The 19,671-nt window shown below is 28.5% G+C and overlaps 2 protein-coding genes across 3 annotated transcripts in view; both read left to right on the top strand.

Moving 5' to 3' along the window:
• Nucleotides 1–11,609, top strand: part of LOC132936956 (bromodomain-containing protein DDB_G0270170-like) — a 57,590-nt gene extending 45,981 nt beyond the window's left edge. For both annotated transcript variants that reach the window (XM_061003770.1, XM_061003769.1), the window contains exons 2-6: nt 1,326–1,439; nt 1,738–6,102; nt 8,794–9,208; nt 10,858–10,941; nt 11,010–11,609. In XM_061003770.1, the coding sequence (XP_060859753.1) occupies nt 1,333–1,439; nt 1,738–6,102; nt 8,794–9,208; nt 10,858–10,941; nt 11,010–11,099 (5,061 nt within the window). In that variant the 5' untranslated portion in view covers nt 1,326–1,332 and the 3' untranslated portion in view covers nt 11,100–11,609. The remainder of the gene's footprint in view (nt 1–1,325; nt 1,440–1,737; nt 6,103–8,793; nt 9,209–10,857; nt 10,942–11,009) is intronic.
• A 3,851-nt stretch (nt 11,610–15,460) lies between these two features.
• Nucleotides 15,461–16,107, top strand: LOC132949919 (KRAB-A domain-containing protein 2-like). Its single transcript, XM_061021077.1, has 2 exons — nt 15,461–15,635; nt 15,833–16,107. The coding sequence occupies exons 1-2, from the start codon at nt 15,461–15,463 to the stop codon at nt 16,105–16,107; spliced, it is 450 nt and encodes a 149-aa protein (XP_060877060.1).
• Nucleotides 16,108–19,671: the final 3,564 nt, after the last annotated feature.

Raw genomic sequence — 19,671 nt, forward strand, 5'->3', positions numbered from 1 at the left:
GAACTAACTCATTACGTATAATAATATAGGCAAGATGGTCTCTCTATACTATCTACATTCAATGCTATTAGCTACTATATGATATACGAAGGCCCAAAACTAGCTCATACCCGATCCGACAGCGGCCCGTTAATGACAGGAGGGCAAATGCCCACACTGCCATCCCAAATGACGCCACTGAGTTAGGCCTCAACTGAGTTGAGGCCCCCAAGGTATGTCCAAGTTAGGGGGCAACAGGAACTTTATCATTACATTAAAAACAATAATGAATATTTTTTTTTAATTTAAATTATATTTATACTGAATATCATTTGATTTGAAACACGAAAAAAAGATGTACAGTGGTGGCGTTTATTATCTTATATATTATGTAATTATATACGACATTGGTTTTTCAAACGGGCAGTTAGTTATAAAAATAAATTAGGTATATTATATAACTAATACTTGTACGCAGTAATAATTCCAGTTCAAGGTATTCTATGTATATTATTTCTAAGGCAGCCGCTATCATATAAGCTTTACAGCTCTATAATCTATTGATGAAAATGTTGGGATTTGTACGTCGTCGTCTCCTTACAATCCTTTAAATTATTATTAGCTCCTATAATCACTATATTTTAATAATTTATATTTTTATTATAATAAAATTTCTGTATTAAGAGGTCCGGTGCTGGTTTTTAAAATGTTCTATACTATTTGAAAATGATATTTTATATTATTTTAGTTGCCACCCTAATTATAATATTTGTCTACTAATCTATGGCCCGATATCTAGGATTAAGGGGGGGGGGGGGTTGATATGGACCTGAAAGAAGACTTCCTACAAGCCGCATTTAACTATGATTTTTTATTTTATTTCAAATAAAGGTATAATATAGTTTGTAAAAAAAATCTTGAAATTTCAATAATTTTAAAGACATATTATAAAGTTTGAGAATATTGAAAAACGAGTTTAATGCGGTCTGAAGAATAATACCCACTATTAGTTATTATCTGTAACCAATATAAATACCTAAATACAAACATACAAATATTCGATTTTTGTGAACCAAAACAAAATGCATGTATGAGCTACCCTATATCGTGACCTTTATGGGTTGAATAAGGAAATGACAAACTTTCCCTGAGTCTCAAGGAATCTATTGATATACATTTTATTGAAAACATTCTTTTTATATTCAGCTGAATAACCTAATTTACTACGTTAATTGATTTTTATATTATGGTCCTCATTATAAATCATTGGCCTACCTGAACAAAAACTTCTAGAACCACCTCAGCTGGTAAACCATAATCTCATGTTGATAAATTTTTTTTTTCAGATCAATAATGTATACCAAACAGGAAATCAATAAAATGCTCAACAAGGCTGTTTTTAAAAAATGTTTGGTTTCTTGTGTACAATTAGACGAAGAAGCCATTCACAATTATAAATTGTAAGTTCATTTTTAGATTTATGTTTGCGTAGGAAGTAGTGAATAGTATATACCTACAAAACGTATATATTAGCCATTTATTTTGGTTCAATAAATGCTTGAACAAATCGTAACATCACTGAATTTAGAAATTTAAAAAATAATAATACATTTTTGAATACATGGATATTTTATAAATAATCTTTTATTATTTTATATTATGAACAATAATTAAAATTAAATAATTATATGACATTTTCTGCATAAAAACATTAATCTTAAATTACTCATTTAAGATTATAATTTTGATTTTTTTCAGGAGCTTAAAAAAGAATAAGGATAATTATAGCGATGGACCGGCTAAGAAAAAACCCAATCTGGATACAAATAGAAAAGATGATACTGAGGAGGTACCCATAAAAATGAATTACGAAGAATCAACTGATTCATCAAATTCTCCAGCTAATAATGTAATTAATAAAAACCCGGACGTTAATCCTAGGAAAAACAAATCTTCTTCAGCTAATGGCGTATTTAAAAAAAACGAGTTACTTTATCCTAGAATAACCAGGTCTGCATCAAAAACAAAACACGGAATAGCTTCTACCAGTACTGAGAAGGTACCTAAAGAAAGTGATTGTGAAAAATCGACTGAATCATCAAATTCTTCAGCTAATGACATATTTAAAAAAAACGAGTTACTTTGTACTAGAATAACCAGGTCTGCATCAAAACCAAAACACGGAATAGCTTCTACCAGTACTGAGAAGGTACCTTTAAAAATTGATGACGAAGAATCAACTGAATCATCAAATTCTTCAGCTAATATTGTAACTAATAAAAACCCAAACGTTAATCCTAGGAAAACCTGGTCTTCTTCAGCTAATGACGTATTTAAAAAAAACGAGTTACTTTATCCTAGAATAACCAGGTCTGCATCAAAACCAAAACACGGAATAGCTTCTACCAGTACTAAGGAGGTACCCATAAAAATTGATGACGAAGAATCAACTGAATCATCAAATTCTTCAGCTAATAATGTAAATAATAAAAACCCAAACGTCAATCCTAGGAAAACGAAGTCTTCTTCAGCTAATGACGTATTTAAAAGAAACGAGTTACTTTATCCTAGAATAACCAGGTCTGCATCAAAACGAAAACACGGAATAGCTTCTACCAGTACTGAGAAGGTACCTATAAAAATTGATGACGAAGAATCAACTGAATCATCAAATTCTTCAGCTAATAATGTAAATAATAAAAACCCAAACGTTAATCCTAGGAAAACCTGGTCTTCTTCAGCTAATGACGTATTTAAAAAAAACGAGTTACTTTATCCTAGAAAAACCAGGTCTGCCTCAAAACCAAAACACGGAATAGCTTCTACCAGTACTAAGGAGGTACCCATAAAAATTGTTGACGAAGAATCAACTAAATCATCAAATTCTCCAGCTAATAATGTGATTAATAAAAACCCGGACGTTAATCCTAGGAAAACCGGGTCTTCTTCAGCTAATGACGTATTTAAAAAAAACGAGTTACTTTATCCTAGAATAACCAGGTCGGCATCAAAAACAAAACACGGAATAGCTTCTACCAGTACTGAGAAGGTACCTAAAGAAAGTGATTGTGAAAAATCGACTGAATCATCAAATTCTTCAGCTAACGACGTATTTAAACAAAACAAAGTGGTTTATCTTAGAATAACCAGGTCTGCATCAAAACCAAAACACCGAATAGCTTCTACCAGTACCAAGGAGGTACCCATAAAAATTGATGACGATGAATCAACTAAATCATCAAATTCTCCAGCTAATAATGTAATTAATAAAAACCCGGACGTTAATCCTAGGAAAACCTGGTCTTCTTCAGCTAATGACGTATTTAAAAAAAACGAGTTACTTTATCCTAGAATAACCAGGTCGGCATCAAAAACAAAACACGGAATAGCTTCTACCAGTACTGAGAAGGTACCTAAAAAAAGTGATTGTGAAAAATCGACTGAATCATCAAATTCTTCAGCTAATGACGTATTTAAACAAAACGAGGTGGTTTATCTTAGAATAACCAGGTCTGCATCAAAACGAAAACACGGAATAGCTTCTACCAGTACTAAGGAGGTACCCATAAAAATTGATGACGAAGAATCAACTGAATCATCAAATTCTTCGGCTAATAATGCAACTAATAAAAACTCAAACGTTAATCCTAGGAAAACGAAGTCTTCTTCAGCTAATGACGTATTAAAAAAAAAAGAGTTACTTTATCCTAGAATAACCAGGTCTGCATCAAAACCAAAACACGGAATAGCTTCTACCAGTACTAAGGAGGTACCCATTAAAATTGATGACGAAGAATCAACTGAATCATCAAATTCTTCAGCTAGTTATGTATTCAAAAAAAATAAGGTGATTGATCCTAGGAAAACCAAGTCTTCATCAAAATCAGGAGACGAAATTGCTTCTACCAGTACTGAGAAGGTACCTAAAGAAAGTGATTGTGAAAAATTGACTGAATCATCAAATTCTTCAGCTAATTATGTATATAAAAAAAATCAGGCCATTGATCCTAGGAAAACCTTGTCTTCATCAAAATCAGAAAACGAAATTGCTTCTACCAGTACTGAGAAGGTACCTAAAGAAAGTGATTGTGAAAAATCGACTGAATCATCAAATTCTACAAATAAACTATCGAAAATCTCGGTCATTGATCCTAGGATAACCATGTCTGCATCAAAACCAAAACACAGAATAGCTGTTACTAGTACTGAGGAAGTACCCATAATAATTGATGACGAAGAATCAACTAAAACATCAAATTCTTCAGCTAATAATGTATTTAAAAATAACAAGGTTGTTGATCCTAAGATAACCATGTCTCCATCAAAACCAAAACACGGAATAGCTATTACCAGTACTGAGGAGATACCCATAGTTATTGATGACGAAGAATCAACTGAATCATCATATTCTTCAGCTAATTATGTATATAAAAAAAATCATGCCATTGATCCTAGGAAAATCTCGGTCATTGATCCTAGGATAACCATGTCTGCATCAAAACCAAAACACAGAATAGCTGTTACTAGTACTGAGGAAGTACCCATAGTAATTGATGACGAAGAATCAACTAAAACATCAAATTCTTCAGCTAATAATGTATTTAAAAATAACAAGGTTGTTGATCCTAAGATAACCATGTCTCCATCAAAACCAAAACACGGAATAGCTATTACCAGTACTGAGGAGGAACTTATAGTTATTGATGACGAAGAATCAACTGAATCATCATATTCTTCAGCTAATTATGTATATAAAAAAAATCAGGCCATTGATCCTAGGAAAACCACGTCTTCATCAAAATCTGAAAACGAAATTGCTTCTACCAGTACTGAGAAGGTACCTAAAGAAAGTGATTGTAAAAAATCGACTGAATCATCAAATTCTTCAAATATACTAGCGAAAATCTCGGTCATTGATCCTAGGATAACCATGGCTGCATCAAAACCAAAACACCGAATAGCTTTTGCCAGTACTGAGGAGGTACTCATAGTAATTGATGACGAAGAATCAACTGATTCATCAAATTCTTCAGCTAATAATGTATTTAAAAAAAATCAGATGATTGATCCTAGGAATACCATGTCTTCATCAAAATCAGAAAACGAAATTGCTTCTACCAGTACTGAGAAGGTGCCTAAAGAAAGTGATTGTAAAAAATCGACTGAATCATCAAATTCTTCAAATGCACTAGCGAAAATCTCTGTCATTGATCCTAGAAAAATGATGAATGACGATGAATATATACGGTACACCAACGTATTTTTTGATAAAAAACCAGTCAGTACCTATGTTAACACAGTTAAAAGTGCTTTAAATGAAAATTTGAAATTGATTGAAATTGAAGAATTATATAATAAGTATTTTGGTAAGTTCTTACAAGATACTATTGTGGTTATTGCTAATTTATACATCATATATGCAACAACATATATACAATACGTAGCAAAACTTAAAAAATCGTTAGAGGATAAATCTGAAGCTGAAAAACTAAAAGAAACATATGATGCCAAATTATTTCACGAGAGACAAACAAAAATTTTAGAAAGAAAGGTGAAGATCTATTTAACAAACGTCATATCATTATTTTCTGAATCAGAATTTGAAAAAGCATTTAAAATGTTTTTTCTAAGTTTATTAACTGTAGTTAGAGTTTTGAAGCAGCCAAAATTCTGGAAAGGCGACATATTCAAAAATTTGTCACAATTTTTATTGAATTGTTTGAAAAACTATGAATTAAACGATTCCAGAGTTTTTTCAATGTTACAGTCAAATGATTTTCGATTAGGCTGCATCAATATGATGTTGGAGATTGAAGATAGTAAGGATAATGACCCCGGAATTGCTGATCGTTTAACATTGTTTTTTGTGACATCAGTTAACAACCAGAAATATTTTCAAAAAATTGTTGATGCTATCGTCAGTGAATCCGAAGTAGACCTAGAAATATTAATCGATGAGGCATATTTTCAATGTTGCGTTAATTCAATGTTTAAAGATCCTATAAAGCCATCAACTGTCCAAGAATCCATTGACGAATCACCAGTAACAAATACTATTCAAACCCCTATCAACTCTGATGAACAACACAGTGTCATAGCTAAAAGTCCAGAAGGAACTTTCCAGTAATTTTTTTTTTGTTTAATTACTATTATGGGCAGTTCAATTGCCGTAAAAAATACAATTAAGACTTATTTTAAATTTTTAGTATATTTTATTCCTTAAAAGTAATTTTGTATCCAACCTATTTTTACTTAAATTCTCACCCTTCCCCCTCCTGGTTGTTATGGACATAAATAACATAGTTACTTAAATATCCATTCATATTCAATATGTATAACCAGTAATGTTGACAGTTTCTATGAACTGTTCACAATTCCTAACTAATAATAAGGGAATTATATCATAGACCATAAATATTATAATTGTTTAGCGATAGTAGGCAATGGCCATATTGTGAAATCCAATTGTGAAATTGGTTTTTCTGCGTAACAACCAGTTTCTTATTTTAAAACAGAAGCCGGAACCATAATTTTGTTTTGTAACACATTGTGTTATTTTTAACATACGATTTGTGGTCAATCGAATTTTTTGAACACTGACAATAACGATCCTGAAAAAATAAGAATGTACAATTATTTAAAAAATTATGTAGGTAATTGTAAAAATTATGTTTTATTTTTCGTTGAATTTAGAAAATTTATGTTTAGCCTAATTTCGTGTTGGCATTAATATTAGTGCGAATTGACTTATAAACATATTTCAAGATGAGGTCTTTATTTATGTTTCTACGTTAGTTTTTCACGATATTTTAGTTTTCAAGTAAGTTGAAATGCATGTTTATATTGTAATTAATTACATATTCACTTAAACTATGTTCGGTAAGTTTCCGCCTCCACTTTAAACTATTGACTTTTAAACAGTGCTAATATTTTAAAACAGATTTGCAACAATTGGTTTCGCAAATTTTAAAATTATTCAATATCACCCATACCTATAGCCTTCCGACTACTACCGATGAAGGATGAGCTAATGTAAGCTAGGCTAGACGGGTCTAGCTTTAAAAAAATACAAATCCAAGGCAGGTATAAAACATGGTGCAAGAGAAAGAATACCAGGGCTGTTTGAATTCACAAACTAAATTCGATTCTCAAGAAATTCAGATATTATACATTTTTCCAGTCCCTGAAATATACCCTGAAATATCAATTCCGGCGTAACTATGAAAGATTGCACATTTTTTCATCAAGGTTGCAAAAGTTGCTGAATTGTTAAAAATGTTTGAGGTTGGTGCCTAACAATGTGGTAGGGCTGTATGAATTTAGCTTCATCAATTTTGGCATAGAGATTACGGCAAATATGTAATGTAAAATATAATTTTTTTATTTTGGTTGAAAAACGATTTTAATTAGTTACAAAAGATTGGTACAAGTTTAGTACAGTCATCATGAAATGGTGGGGCCATATTCACACAATTAGGTACTTGTGCTGCAATATAATATTGTTATATCATTTGTATACCATACAATTTTAGTTGGTTTAATTATAATGGTTAATATTAATTAGTATAATGATTTGATTACATAAAATCGGGGTGCAAGCTTCACGATTTGGTGTTGCGTGAAGTTGGCACTCCGTTCAAGAAATCGGATTTTCCGCAGAATGGGAAATTTCAGAACTGGGGTAATATAATACTGGCACTAGTTCAACTTTGAAATTAATTCCACAATGTTAAATTCACGAATGTATTTCCATTTGTTTAAATATTAAAATATTGTAAAAACTAATAAACTAACCGAACGATATTTTTTATCGTTGTACGTTTGAATGGTGGAAACAATAAACGCATGTACCTACTCTAAAATGAAATATATTATATAGACTATAGTAGGTACCTAATAAATAAATGTTATAAATTATTCAATTTAAAGAATTGACAACTTATCTATTACATTGAACATTTACAAATTATTTAGTAGTTAAAAATGTATAAAATATTCAAATTTTATTGTTAGGTATTTAAAATTCAAAAGAAGGTTCCGCGTTATTCTGTAACCATAAAATCTAAAGAGTATGTAAACCTAGTTCTTTTTATCGTTGCTTAAAGATCAAATTTTGAGGAAATTACTTATTAAATAACTAAGAATAACGATTTTGCTATTTTGTTGTAATTTAAAAATACTATTCGTGAATACTTGAAAGTTATAAGAAGATAATTATTTCAATAAAAGTTCAACTTGCCGGCGAGGTACCATATTAATAATGACAATATCAATATAATATAAAATATCCTAGTCCGACAGATCGTCTCCGCTAGAATCGTTTTCCGTATCCAATGATTTATAATAAAATTAAACTTTAACACATATAGAAACATTACAGCGGTCAGCTGAATTTTGATATTCATTCGACACCTACTAGATCCTTCAGTTACTTCCCGGGTTTTAATTTCTCTTACAACAGAATCATTATTTGATAGTATTTACATAGGTATACAATCTTCAAAAAATCATAGGTCGTCGTAAGTAAAATATCAATAGAATTGTTCAAGTTATGTTATTTGCATAAACTTTTAGTAACTTAAATTATATCTGTAATATTAGTTTTTATTAAAATCTATAGACTTATAGGTTTACATCCATATTATCATTAAATCTCTGGTTTTAAAAATCAACAACTTTTAATTGAAATTCAAAATCCATACCTACTTGTTACTTCTTACTAGTATAAGTTCCTATTCCTTATTCCTCTGCTATACGTATTGATTGTAATTATAATTTTAATTCCAGTATTAATTAGTTCTGTTATATTTTTAGAGATATACCTGGACTAAATAGTAAGAAGTCCCAAGCCATTGGTAATACTGCAGTAAAATCGTCGACTGTAACAAACCAGCTATTAACGAAGTTATCCCATGAATCACGCACCCAGGAATTCTGTACTGAAACGTATACTCCTAAAGTGATTCCAACTAAAAAATGCATTGTTGGCACGCAAAATAATTTAATTATTCCTTCGGGTCACGTAACAACATCATCGTCAGCAACACAACCAACACGTGTGAAGTCGATACACTCAATTCAGAATAACAATACCGTGGCAAACCGGCCTACAGCTGAAGGTCTTAATATTGCAGTTCACGACCAACAAGTTGGGCCATCAAGCCAATTGAAAAAACTTAGCACTAGTGTTGGTACTAACAACCGATTTGTTAATTTAAAACTTATCAAAGTACGTACAATTCCTAAAAGTTATATAATTATTTACAATCGCTTAAGAATATTGATTTTTATAAAAAAAAAAACATTAGAATGAGTAGATAATTTTTTTAAAAAACTGTGATTGAATGTGTTTAAAACATCTGAGTGCTTCACTAATTCATTGTTTTATTAATGTGTGTGGTTTTAAAAATCCATATTTCTAGTAAATACAAAAAACATGCTTTAAATTGCATCCAGTTTTTTCTTTCAAAATTAATAGATATAAAAGAAAATTAGGTATTAGCTTCCTAACTGACTAAACTCCGAATAGTTTATGATTAGATGTTATACCTATAGCCAACACACCAACCAAATTAGTTAAATGTATGACTAACTAATGACTTTGTCGACTACCAACTATTAATTGAATCAGTCGGCTTTTTTTCTTATAATAATTGTGAGGTAAATTAATTTTATTTTACTATCATATATTAATAATACAATAACTTAATTAATTTTTGCTAAAAAAATTGCATTTGAAAATGCAACATAATAGTATACATTACATTATTTTTCAGTAAAAAATTCATAAATGTTTTTCTTATATTACTAACATAAAACATTTTAGTAGAAAATTTCCCATGAGTTTTTCTATTTAGAAAAGTAACATTTTTTATGAGCGATTAAAATGTTTACGATATTTGATATTCTCATTTATCGGTAAATTAACGAATTCCAATCAAACGATTTTTTGATATTTTATTGTAATTCCAGAACGAATAACCGTAGACACTTGAAATGTTCACAAAATATTTATTATCGGCCTTTTCTATATATGGTAAAATTTTTAAACTATTTTTTACTCATGAAAATTTTTTTAAATTTTTTAAATTTTTAAAATTTTGTAAATTATTTTTTAGTTGGAAAGTTATAAAATGTTTTCTTTTTATAGCTAACATTAGAAACTCTAATAGTGGATTTCATCAAATTTTTCTACCTTTATAAAAAGTTCACCGAAAAGTCAATCGACAATAATTAAAAAAATCTAATACAAAATTGAAATATTGTCTTATGCCTATAGTAAATAGTTCAAAAAGATTCAAAATAATAAATTGATGGTGTATACAAAATGTTAATATAAACATTCGGTAAAAATGTTTGTTTTTAGAGTTACACCATAAATCAAAATCTATTTTGTCAAAAACTGGTCTTCCATAAAAATATTCATTCCAAAACGTATTCGCCTGGTTTTACAGTAACATTTCAAAAAGTATTTGTATGCAACCTACCTTTCATAATATTAATGACCTGTTTTGTTAACGATAATATTTTGTCAACATTTAATTTTTCTCGTTTGGAGGTACATTTAAACAAATTATCTCACGAAGTTATTAATGATGTAATTAAGATGTAATTAAGATGTAATCATCTATTAACATTTTATTATTATTTATTTGTGAAAATTATTTAAGTGCCTATATAATACGTTTTATATTAAATACTACATACATTATATTATACTTTTCTAAGACTATATTTAAAGACTATTATTTTTAATATATACATTTTAATAACTCAGTAACCACTTATAGGAATTTCGATTTAGAGGTGTTGAAGTTTAATAAAAATAATAGCAATTTTAATATTCTAAAATCAGTTTTATTATTATTATTTTTTTAGTGCTTTGTGAACGGTTGTAACAAGAATGTAAATGTAGTGTGCAGTAATTGTAAAGTGGCGAAATACTGTTCTCGTGTGTGCCAAGTAAGAATATTTGAATATAAAATTTTGTAAAATAACTATAATGTTAATATATTATATAATTTTTTTAGAAACATCACTGGTACTCAGAGCACGTTTTTCGCTGTAATGAACTGCAAAAAATAAGAAAACAACGTCAAACTTCTCGCCTAAATAAGTAATTTAACTTAAGTATATTTTAAGTTAAAAGTTTTCATAAAAACATTTCTATTTTGATTTTTTAAAAAAAATGGATTACGCCACAGGTCTGTTACCTTTTTGTGGTGCCGCGGAGTCCTTTATCATCTTTAAAATTGCTTTATCCATATAAATCTCCTAAATCTTCCCACCAATCCTAATTTAATATAAAACAAACAAAATGTCCTAATTTCACTATATTTGAAAAACACAAATATGTGATTCTTAATTTATAATATTATTATATGTCATACCTACCTGTAATATATTAGCTATATTGTCTTCACTTGATTCACTACTATAAATAATTTTTATCTTGTAATATTATATGTCTAATATTGTAAAATGAGTCATGTTATTATTATATTTCATGTCAATATAAATTAACTTGATTAGTCAAAATCTATACTCTTTTTCTTTAATATTGTATACTCAAAAGCATCACGTTCTCTCACCAATGATCAATATATATATTTTTAATGTTATTATGTCATACATCCCACACAGCATAGATATATTTAATAGAAGCTTACTAAATATTAAATAATAAATATTTGAATTCAGAAATATTTAATCAACATTTGAAATTCATTGAATTAATATTAATTTAAATTTAAATAAAGTTTAAATTCTATTGTTTGTACCTTTTTGTAATGTTTGACCAATGATAAAAGTTAAATTTTATATAAAATTGCTTTTCAATACCCAAATAATATTATATTTTAAATATTGTATAAAACTCAGATAATGTATTTTTTACTATATGTATTTGAATATTATATTGAAAATATAGAATATAGTATTATCAATATAACAATACACTATACTACATTGTATACATATCTTTACATTTTACTTAAAAATTAAATATAGGAATACACACAATTATAGTTAATTATATATGTTTGTTATATGAACCATTTATTATAATTATAAATTAGGAATAACATATCAATAAATGCATTAATTATTGTATACTGTATATATAATGGTCCAGACTCTGGATACTTTAAAGACAATATTAAAAGTAATAAAAACAAATAAATTTTTTATTGATTTTCACTAGTTTCATTGTTAAGTCTTTTAACACTAAATGGTGCTTGAGCCAAATGGTACCTATTTAATCCTTTCTTCCATCTCATTTTGGTCAACATGCTTTCCCTTTTTTTGATTTTTTACTGCATCTATAAACAAATAAAAATATGTAACTGGAGTTATAAATAAAGATGATCCTATGAACTAAAAACTACAATCTAAATATTATTCTTACCAAAAATAACTGAACATAACTTCAGTTTGGAAAATTTTTTTTTTCCTTTTTTACCAGTCATTGAAAAATTAGATAATAAGTTGTCAGTAAACAGTTTATATAATATCCTTTTAATAATTACACTGTTGCCTCCTAAATTTGACAAATCATTTACCTAAAATATATAATTGTATTTAGATTATTTAAGTATGTATAAAAAATGTAAATTAATTATTTGCCTTACCAATAGTTACGTATATTTTTGCCATTTATTTTTTCTTCAATAACTTCAAGATATAGCATGTCATTTATTAGCCAGTTGAAATCATCTGCTAGGAATTCATCATTTGATGAACATGTCATATTAATGCTGTCTTTTATGTTATTTGTTGTATATTCTAGTTTAGAGAGAATTTAAATTTGTATCATACTTATATGTTTAATATCAGTTTGAAGATATACCATATTCCTCAATAAAGATTTTAACATTTTTTGAGTACCTATATAAAAAATTATCAATTGGATAAGTCATAAGTATAATCAATCATAAAATATTATAATAGAAGGTAGGTAATAAATAACTATACAGTATTATACATATAACATTTAAATATATATAATAATATGCACAAATGTTTATTATATAATATGATACTTAGAGTATTAACAACAGAGTACCTATATACATATTTTGCTTAAACTAAATTATTTATGATGATATAGGTACTTATTTTAACTGTATAATATATTAATACTCTTTTATCCCAGTAAAAGTAACAATTGTATAGTATTATATACGCTATATACTTACTATTATCTAATTAAATATTAGATACACAATATAAATATATAATATTGTTCTTCTATCAATAATTTTAATAAATAAATGGTATTGTTGTAAAAATGACAAATATTAAATGTATTACAATATAATATAATTATATATACTAAATATAGATATATACGCACAGCCAAGTCATACACATACACAATAATAGTGAATATATGTTGTGCACACATTTTTTTACGGTACATCGCCTATGAATTATGATTATATAATAGTACCTATTATATAGTTTATATTTAAAAAATAAAAGTAATAATTTACTACCTACTATATCGTAAAATTATATATATAATAGTATAATACTACAATATACATAGGTTATAGGTAAAATATATATAATATTTAATATAGTTAAATACCTAATAACTGAATGCTTTAAATCCGAAGAAGACGCAAAAAAAACATAACATCTCATCTAACATAAATGCTGCTTTAGGTCTCAACACAGAACATATCAACAACATGATCAATATTTCTTAAAAAAAACTGACCGGCTCAACCAAATCTAAATGAAAACAGAATCGCAACACACGCCTATTCACTGCACGTAGAACTACAAACAATATATGTATTATCATTTATCATAAAGTAGATTTGTAATATATTTTATACTTACTTTTTTAAATCTATTTAGGGAGTTAATATTTCCTTTGTTCTTCTTTCTTTTGGATAAAAGAGTTTTATTTTTTTTTCCATAACGCCAGTCTTTTTTACTGTCCATAGTATCGAAGATGTCAAATATTTATTTCACAAAAAAAATCTCTCACTATAAGGACTGCACATTAGCTTCAAACAACAGCAGACGTCTGACTAATCGAAATTCGAAATTCGAAAATCAAAATTAGAATATTACTTTTACTCCCCGTAGAATAATAAGTACCAACGACCGGTGGCGGACCGAAACAGTTGAGCCAGACGATATTAATTATTATTATATTGTGCCCACCGCCGCCGCCGCCGGCGCACGTTTTCTTATCTTACATTATATTCCAGGAATATGATGGCAGTTTATTTTCAATTAGTACCTATCGCCAAATTCGCCGAGCCGATACATTTCCGCACTCGCAGGCACATGTCAATGCTATAGATTTTGTCAAATAAACACCACACTATTTAAATGACAAAAATGCCAAAAAGCTAGACAAAATTGTGGGAGTTGGATTAGACGGATTTTTATTTTGAAAATGGATATTAATTAGTCATTATGTCAGTAAGGGAATGGTCGAGGGGATTTTCTTAATAAAAATTCTTCGATAAAATATTGACAATTTAAAAAAATAAGAATTTTTGTATTTTATATATTTAAGTACGCCATTATTTTTTGTAATAATGATAAATTTCCACGGCCATGCTTTAGAAGAGTTGTTGAAGATTTTCAATTGGTTTTCAAAATTAAAATCCGTCAAACCCAAGTCCCACAGTTTTGTCTAGCTTTTGGCCTGTTTTACGTGATAATTTGTACCTGCTCCAGCCCCCTTAATTAATAAAATGCTCCTCACACATTGTTACAATATAATTTTAAAAATATTAAAAATTCATAGCCAAGATTTTTGTGTAAACATTTAAAGTTTAAATTATGAAATTTAATTAAATTTATAAAAAAAAATGTATGAAATACCTTTTTTTTTGTATCTAAGGATTGAACACTTAAACCAAGGTTCCAAGTAATTATTTTATTCCGTAACCGAAAAATCTAAGACAAATATAAACACTGTTTTTTTTTTATAATTATTTTAAGTTCAAATTTTGACAAAATACATACCTATTATTCCCAAGAATAAATATTTCAGTAATTTTGTTGTTATTTCAAAATATTATTCGTGGGTACTTGAAACTTATAGAGTAGGTATATTATTATATTTTATACTCACAGTGACATGAAATGCTTTGAAATAAGCTTGTATGTTATGTATATAATTTATACTTTAACTAGTTATTTTATAAATTTCCTAGCATTACTTCGTTAATGTGTCAAATTGTAAATAACAAAATATCATGATGTATAAATATAGTTCTAACATTTTCAACAATTTAATATAACATATTAAATCAGATAAGATTGACGTCCTTTTTGTCGGTGACCGCAATGTACGTTTATCGTGTTATTATAAAATTTTCGTTGTTGGTATTTGGTACATGTATTATACAGGTTTAAAGTTTAGTAGGTAATAGTTTTACAGTCACACATGTTCGCTGTTGGTTCGTCTGTCTCTACACTATTATTTTAAATTTTAACTATATTGTTCACAATGAATGAATTTGATTTAATGAAAGAAAAGTTTTATATGAGTGTTAAAAACCGTTCATTAAAACCAAATAGTGCAGTTTTAACAAAAGAAAAATATGCGAGTTTGATGATAGACGTGAAAAAAATGAAAATAAAAAAGGAATCTTCTCGTGACTATTGGTTAGAAAAACATTACGGTAAAAATAATCGGCATTGAAAAATTAATACTACCCGTAAGTAATCAAAATGAAAGTGTTAAATTATATGTTATGATTGAAGAAATATTTGATTATTTACAGGAAATTCATATTTCTATTGGACACGTGCGTAGAGATCGCATATGTTACATGAAATAAATAAACGTTATAAAAATATTACTTAATTTGATGTTAAGCAATACTTAGATTTGTGTATATCTTGCCAGCAAAAAAAAAAAAAGATATTGTTGTGAAACCAATGGTGTTTGGAGATTTTAACAGCCGTTGCCAAATTGATTTAATAGATTTTCAATCTCAGTCCGACGCAGGGTATAAATTTGTTTTGGTTTATCAAGACCATCTGACCAAATTTTGTATTTTAAGACCTTTGAAATGTAAAAGAGCTGAACAGATTGCATACTTACTGCTTTTGGATATCTTTTGTTTATTTGGTGCTCCCTCAGTACTGTAATCGGATAACGGCCGAGAATTTTGTTGAGAAATTGTAAATTCTTTAAAAGAGATGTGGCCCGAATTGACTATTGTCCATGGCAAACCACGACATAGCCAATCTCAGGGCAGCGTAGAGAGAGCAAACCAGGATATTGAAAATATGCTGACTACTTGGATGCAAAGCAATAATACCAACTAATGGAGTGAAGGCCTTCAGTTTGTACAATTTATGAAAAACAAAGCTTTACATTCCGGAATTAAACGTAGTCCATATGAAGCAATGTTTGGTAGTGTACCAAAAACTGGACTATCTTCAAGTCTTCTACCTAAAGTTGTCTTGCGTAAAATGGAATCTGAAAAAGAAGCTCTAAGTCAACAAACTATTAACTCAGGGCAAGAGACGGAAACCCGATTGGATAATATGGTATGTCATAAAAAAAATTAAAATAAAATAATATATTTACAATAGTTTATGATAAATATGTCATCCGTGTCTTTAAAGTTGTATTAATGTAATTGACTTAGTTTAAATAAAAAATAAATAAATTATTTATAGGATGACGTTACTGACGTAGATCGACCAACAGTTGACACAGAAAAAGATATAGTTCATTTAAATATTGCGATGGTAGGTCAATTATATCGTTTAGCTAAGCTAAATTAGCTTTAATATTGTAATTATAAAAATAATTAAATGATCTAAGGAGAGGAAAAAATCTAAAAAAAATTTGGAAAACAGGCAAAAAGAATGAAAGATTTATGAAATACTAAATTTGTGGTTGCTAATTTTGGTTCTACAGTGTTTCAAAATTCCCGATGTTGATAGAGGAAGGGGTGATCCTCGTTCAATTATTGCAGTTGTTTTAAAATTAACTGACGATGGGTTTTATCAACTGGGATGCAATGATGGTAAGATAAATTTAAATAATACAAGTTATTTTTTTTTTTTTATTTTTTTATTTGATAACTACTTACACATCATAATTACAAGAGTGTTAAAACAATTACTATACTCTCGATCCCAATTCACAGTATGTTCAGAAAACTTGTTAGCTGTAGAAGCTGTTGCAAATGAAAGTATTACATTAAGATCTGCGGCAACTGCGCAGTCACTGGGAACTGGTCAGGGTTTTTTTAAGTGTACTTGTACCAAAAATGTGACATAAGCGATGTGTTTGTAGAAAAAAAGAGGTATTGTGCAACTATAAATGCCATAATAGCCTTACATATACAAATAAATAAATAATATAACTATAATTAATTCAGTAAAATAAAATATTTTAATATGCATTTTACATTTTAATGTATTTTATACTTTAAAGGATACCTGTCAAACTGAAATTGTATAGAATAACTAGATATTATATGAAATAACTAGTTAAACTACAATTTTCATGTATTATTTCATACTTTAACTAACATTCGTAGGTAATTCATGAACTACCTACCTAGTTATTTCATAAAATAACGGAATTCAACACTTTAGCTGTAACATATATACCATATACGTACATTTGTTTAGGAGTTACACCAAAAACCAAAACCGATTTTGCGTAAAAATCAGGGACGATCTTAAAAAAAATCATGGTGGGGGGGGGGTTGTAATCTTCAAAATTGCCGACTAGAATTTGAAATTCAAATTTTTGTTAACTATTAACTATTAAGTTATTTTTAGTTACATGCTATAAATTTATAATTTCTTTATTACCTTATGTTTCAATTTTTAGTTTAAATTAAATTTGAAGTTGAAACTTAGAAATACCTAACTGATTATTTTTAATTTATATCAGAATGAAATAACGTCAACAAACATAATATTATGAAATAGGTAATGATTATAATTCATCACTAATTATTATTGTTGCCAAATCATTACCTACATTATAAGAATCGTCCTCTTCTATCATAAATTCATAACCTATATAAATGTAAAATAATCTTAATAATTGTATTTGCATAAAATGTAGGTACTTACCTAATTATTTACGAATGGTTTTAATCTAATTATTAAAATATGTCATTTAATTTAATAAAAAATATTAGATTCTGAGTGAAACGAAATATCTGTAATATGTATTTTTAAAATCTATATTTAATCTATATAAATATAATCTATATTTCGTATATTATAAAAGTGATAAATCATATAATATATAATGTAGATATAAGATATTATGTTAAGCCTTGAAATAAACAGAGTAGGTTTTAAATGAAAAATTACAATCTACAACTCGTGGTACCGGAAAATAACTCGCGAAGTAGGTAAGCACAATTATTAAAATACCGAATAAGGTGTACAACAGACTGTTGTCAATCTATACAGTTGTACAGACGTCAAACACACACATTAATACATTATATTATTATACGATACAAGATAATCGGTAATCTTCGTCTGTTGAGTGTTTCTTCCAAACGCGATTGTCGTGTACCTATTTTGGATATTCCAAAAAAAAAAATGCATAGGTTCCCTCACTTGATAACGTATTATATAATATTATAATCGCCCGCCTCAACCGTCGCCGCATGCTTGGATCATAATATACTAAGCGCAATGCAACTCATCGCATAATTTTCTACAGGTACAATAGGTACAATAGGTAGGTACAATAGGTATCTGTGGATAAATATGCGAGAAGTCACGTTGCGTATGCGTATATCGACCACCTAATTCGGCGACTCGTCGCTATATCAGCGACGTTTTTTGTATTGATTTAATACGCTGTGGCTCCATCCATATTATTACGATCGTCCGCATTGCTTAAATGCGATGACGGATGACAGAAATTGGTGGTTTATCGATTTTATATTGAATATAATATTATGCATGAAATAATATTATTAGGTATATGCCGTATATCGTTATAAGTATGCGTGTTATGTTATGAGCCGTTCATTAGGTTTGTATCTTGTGCCGACTGCCGATTCTCGCAGTCTCGCTATACTTTTGCGAATCCGCTCGATAACTCATTATACGGAAATATTGAGTTTAAACAATAATAGCATTTAAACAATTTATTTAATTTGCTTTTCCTCGTCTTAAAAAAATTGGTTTAATTCAGGTGAAAATAAATTCCATTTTGCCGACTGAAATTCAAATAATGCGGAGTGGGGGGGAACACCCCCCATGACCAACCTTCGGTTCGTCCCTGGTAAAAATTTCCATTTTTCCTTATTAATTAATTAGTGTTAAGGCAATTTCAGGTGACTTTCTCCTCAAAATATTATTATACCTAAAAATCAAATGTCTTATTTTCCTTCTATCAACGATCAACCAACACCCACCGACCCATATTTTAAGCCTTTAAGGTTACACATGATTACACGCAACTATTATACCACTGTATTCAGTGGCGTATTTGGGGGAGGGGGGGGGGGGTTGTCCTCCATGTCTGGACACCCCACGACTTTAAAAAAAAAGTCCTAATTTATTGTTCATTGTTGTTATCATTTATTTTAATTATTATAAAAGTAAATGGTATTTTTATATGAACGGCAAAACTGAAATTAATATGATTAGATTCGGCGATACACAAACTTATCTACAATTTATCAGGGATATACAGAAATTATTTGAACTTCA

The sequence above is a fragment of the Metopolophium dirhodum genome, chromosome 1 (assembly GCF_019925205.1).
Source record: "Metopolophium dirhodum isolate CAU chromosome 1, ASM1992520v1, whole genome shotgun sequence".
Classification (NCBI taxonomy): Eukaryota; Metazoa; Arthropoda; class Insecta; order Hemiptera; family Aphididae; genus Metopolophium; species Metopolophium dirhodum.